The 2,920-nt window shown below is 44.1% G+C and overlaps 1 protein-coding gene across 1 annotated transcript in view; it reads right to left on the bottom strand.

Moving 5' to 3' along the window:
• Nucleotides 1-2,071, bottom strand: part of LOC123771346 (uncharacterized) — a 23,557-nt gene extending 21,486 nt beyond the window's left edge. The window contains exons 1-2 of the mRNA XM_045763850.1: nt 1,982-2,071; nt 1,843-1,877 (exon numbers count right to left, since the gene is read on the bottom strand). Of these exons, the coding sequence (XP_045619806.1) occupies nt 1,843-1,877; nt 1,982-2,071 (125 nt within the window). The remainder of the gene's footprint in view (nt 1-1,842; nt 1,878-1,981) is intronic.
• Between the last annotated feature and the right edge of the window lie 849 nt (nt 2,072-2,920).

The raw sequence follows: 2,920 nt of genomic DNA, 5'->3' as shown, positions 1-2,920 counted from the left end.
TGCACAGGTGGTGTACAGGTGGTGTACAGGTGCACAGGTGGTGTACAGGTGCACAGGTGGTGTACAGGTGCACAGGTGGTGTACAGGTGTACAGGTGGTGTACAGGTGCACAGGTGGTGTACAGGTGCACAGGTGGTGTACAGGTGGTGTACAGGTGCACAGGTGGTGTACAGGTGCACAGGTGGTGTACAGGTGGTGTACAGGTGCACAGGTAGTGTACAGGTGCACAGGTGGTGTACAGGTGCACAGGTGGTGTACAGGTGCACAGGTGGTGTACAGGTGCACAGGTGGTGTACAGGTGGTGTACAGGTGTACAGGTGGTGTACAGGTGGTGTACAGGTGTACAGGTGGTGTACAGGTGCACAGGTGGTGTACAGGTGGTGTACAGGTGGTGTACAGGTGGTGTACAGGTGCACAGGTGGTGTACAGGTGGTGTACAGGTGGTGTACAGGTGCACAGGTGGTGTACAGGTGCACAGGTGGTGTACAGGTGGTGTACAGGTGCACAGGTGGTGTACAGGTGGTGTACAGGTGCACAGGTGGTGTACAGGTGGTGTACAGGTGCACAGGTGGTGTACGACCGGCAAGGGAGCCGGTCGGCCGAGCGGACAGCACACTGGACTTGTGATCCTGTGGTCTCGGGTTCGATCCCGGGCGCCGGCGAGAAACAATGGGCAGAGTTTCTTTCACCCTATGCCCCTGTTACCTAGCAGTAAAATAGGTACCTGGGTGTTAGTCAGCTGTCACGGGCTGCTTCCTGGGGGTGGAGGCCTGGTCGAGGACTGGGCCGCGGGGACACTAAAGCCCCGAAATCATCTCAAGATAACCTCAAGATAACCTCAAGTACATATGTAAGAATGTGTTTGGTCTAATAAGAGTTCCAATTAATGCCTGAACCTGAGAATGATTGCAAGTGCCGGTGTTCCGGACATCGTGAAGATGTCTAGTTGCATACAACATGGTGACAGTGAGGTGTCACTGTCACCATGCCCAACTGTTACGGTGCCTTCTAGGACAGTGAGTCTCACTGTCTGGGAGACGTGAGGTAGGTATCTGAAGGCAGCCCAGAGTAGAGGGTCAAGGTTGGTGGCAAAAACTTGTGTATATGGTTATCTTGAGGTTATCTTGAGATGATTTCGGGGCTTAGTGTCCCCGCGGCCCGGTCCTCGACCAGGCCTCCACCCCCAGGAAGCAGCCCGTGACAGCTGACTAACACCCAGGTACCTATTTTACTGCTAGGTAACAGGGGGGCATAGGGTAGAAAGAAACTCTGCCCATTGTTTCTCGCCGGCGCCTGGGATCGAACCCAGGACCACAGGATCACAAGTCCAGCGTGCTGTCCGCTCGCCCGACCGGCTCCCCTATACTTTGCAGAGTGAGAGGCAAAGATATATTGAACTACCAAACTAACGTACAATATATCACGTTTTCAAACCCACATTTCTTAGTATTTCTCGACTGAAGGAGGTAATATTAATTTCCCAAGAGATACTTAATTCGTCGAACCTAATTTTTCTGTTGGAAAGGTAATTTCTCTCCTTCCCTGGAGCTCCCTTACACAAATCTGCACTATTAATATTATTACAATAATGTGATGTATGCGTGAGCTGCCTCGGTCTGTATGGTGCAGTGTCTACTCTCAGATATTTGAACACTTGTTGAACACTTGTTCATAGTTATCTGAACCCAAATAATGTCTTCGAGAAGGAAATCTCGTGAAAGCACTGATCTGGGAATAATGTGTCTGAGGAAAATCTTGGGAAAAAATGATCTTGGAATATATAAAGTCCCAAGGACAGAATGTAAACAAAAAAGTCCCAAGGCTCTAGGGGCCAGGACTTACTTGCGAACTGGACGTCCGTTCTCCAGCTTGGGCGGCTTTGTTTATATTTTACAACTTATAAGCTCGGAAACACAACGAGTTTGTTTATAACAATAACAACAGTAGTTATTTAGAGAGGAGAAAGGAACCTTAGACTCACTGGTGTGCGACACACTGTCTTCCCCATAAGGATTTCACTTGCTTCAAAACGATTCCCTGTTTCCAGTCCATTAGAGGTTCCTACTACCATTTTCGAAGTCAAGTAACCCGTAATCTATATATATATATATATTAGTATATTTTGGTAGCAGTCTTTCCTGTAGACATATATTATTAAATATGACCGAAAAAGTAAGATTAATAATTCTAACACGAATTTTCTCAATCTATCGTACATTTCTTTTCACTGTTGGTGAAATTATCACCAACAGTGAAAAGAAATGTACGAAAGATTGAGAAAATTCGTGTTAGAATTATTAATCTTACTTTTTCGGTCATATTTAATAATATATATATATATATATATATATATATATATATATATATATATATATATATATATATATATATATATATATATATATATATATATATATATATATATATATATATATAACTGAAAACTTACACCCCCAGAAGTGACTCGAACCCATACTCCCAGGAGCAACGCAACTGGTATGTACAGGATACCTTAATCCACTCGACCATCACGACCGAACATAAACTCCTGGCAGTATGGGTTCGAGTCACTTCTGGGGTGTGAGTTTTCAGTTGCATATAGTCCTGGGGACTATTCAGGCTTGTTCGCATATATATATATTGGTGTATACTGGCAGCAGGTTTTCTTTCAAACATGTTTCATTGAATATGACCGCATATTCTGTATTTATTATTTTCTGGTTTAGGGCTTCTATCCCTCTAACTATTTTCTTAGCATCAGGGCTTAATTGAAATAGGAGTTCTCCAAAACTCATTTTTGTACTTTTAAGGTGAAGAAAAGAAGTGATTTACTATAGAGTGTATTACACTTATTTGTATAATTTGCACGACGTTTCGAACCTCCATGGTTCATTCTCAAGTGAACAGATCTTACAATACT

Source organism: Procambarus clarkii, chromosome 54 (assembly GCF_040958095.1).
Source record: "Procambarus clarkii isolate CNS0578487 chromosome 54, FALCON_Pclarkii_2.0, whole genome shotgun sequence".
NCBI classification, from domain to species: domain Eukaryota; kingdom Metazoa; phylum Arthropoda; class Malacostraca; order Decapoda; family Cambaridae; genus Procambarus; species Procambarus clarkii.
This window is presented reverse-complemented; position numbering and strand designations above follow the sequence as displayed.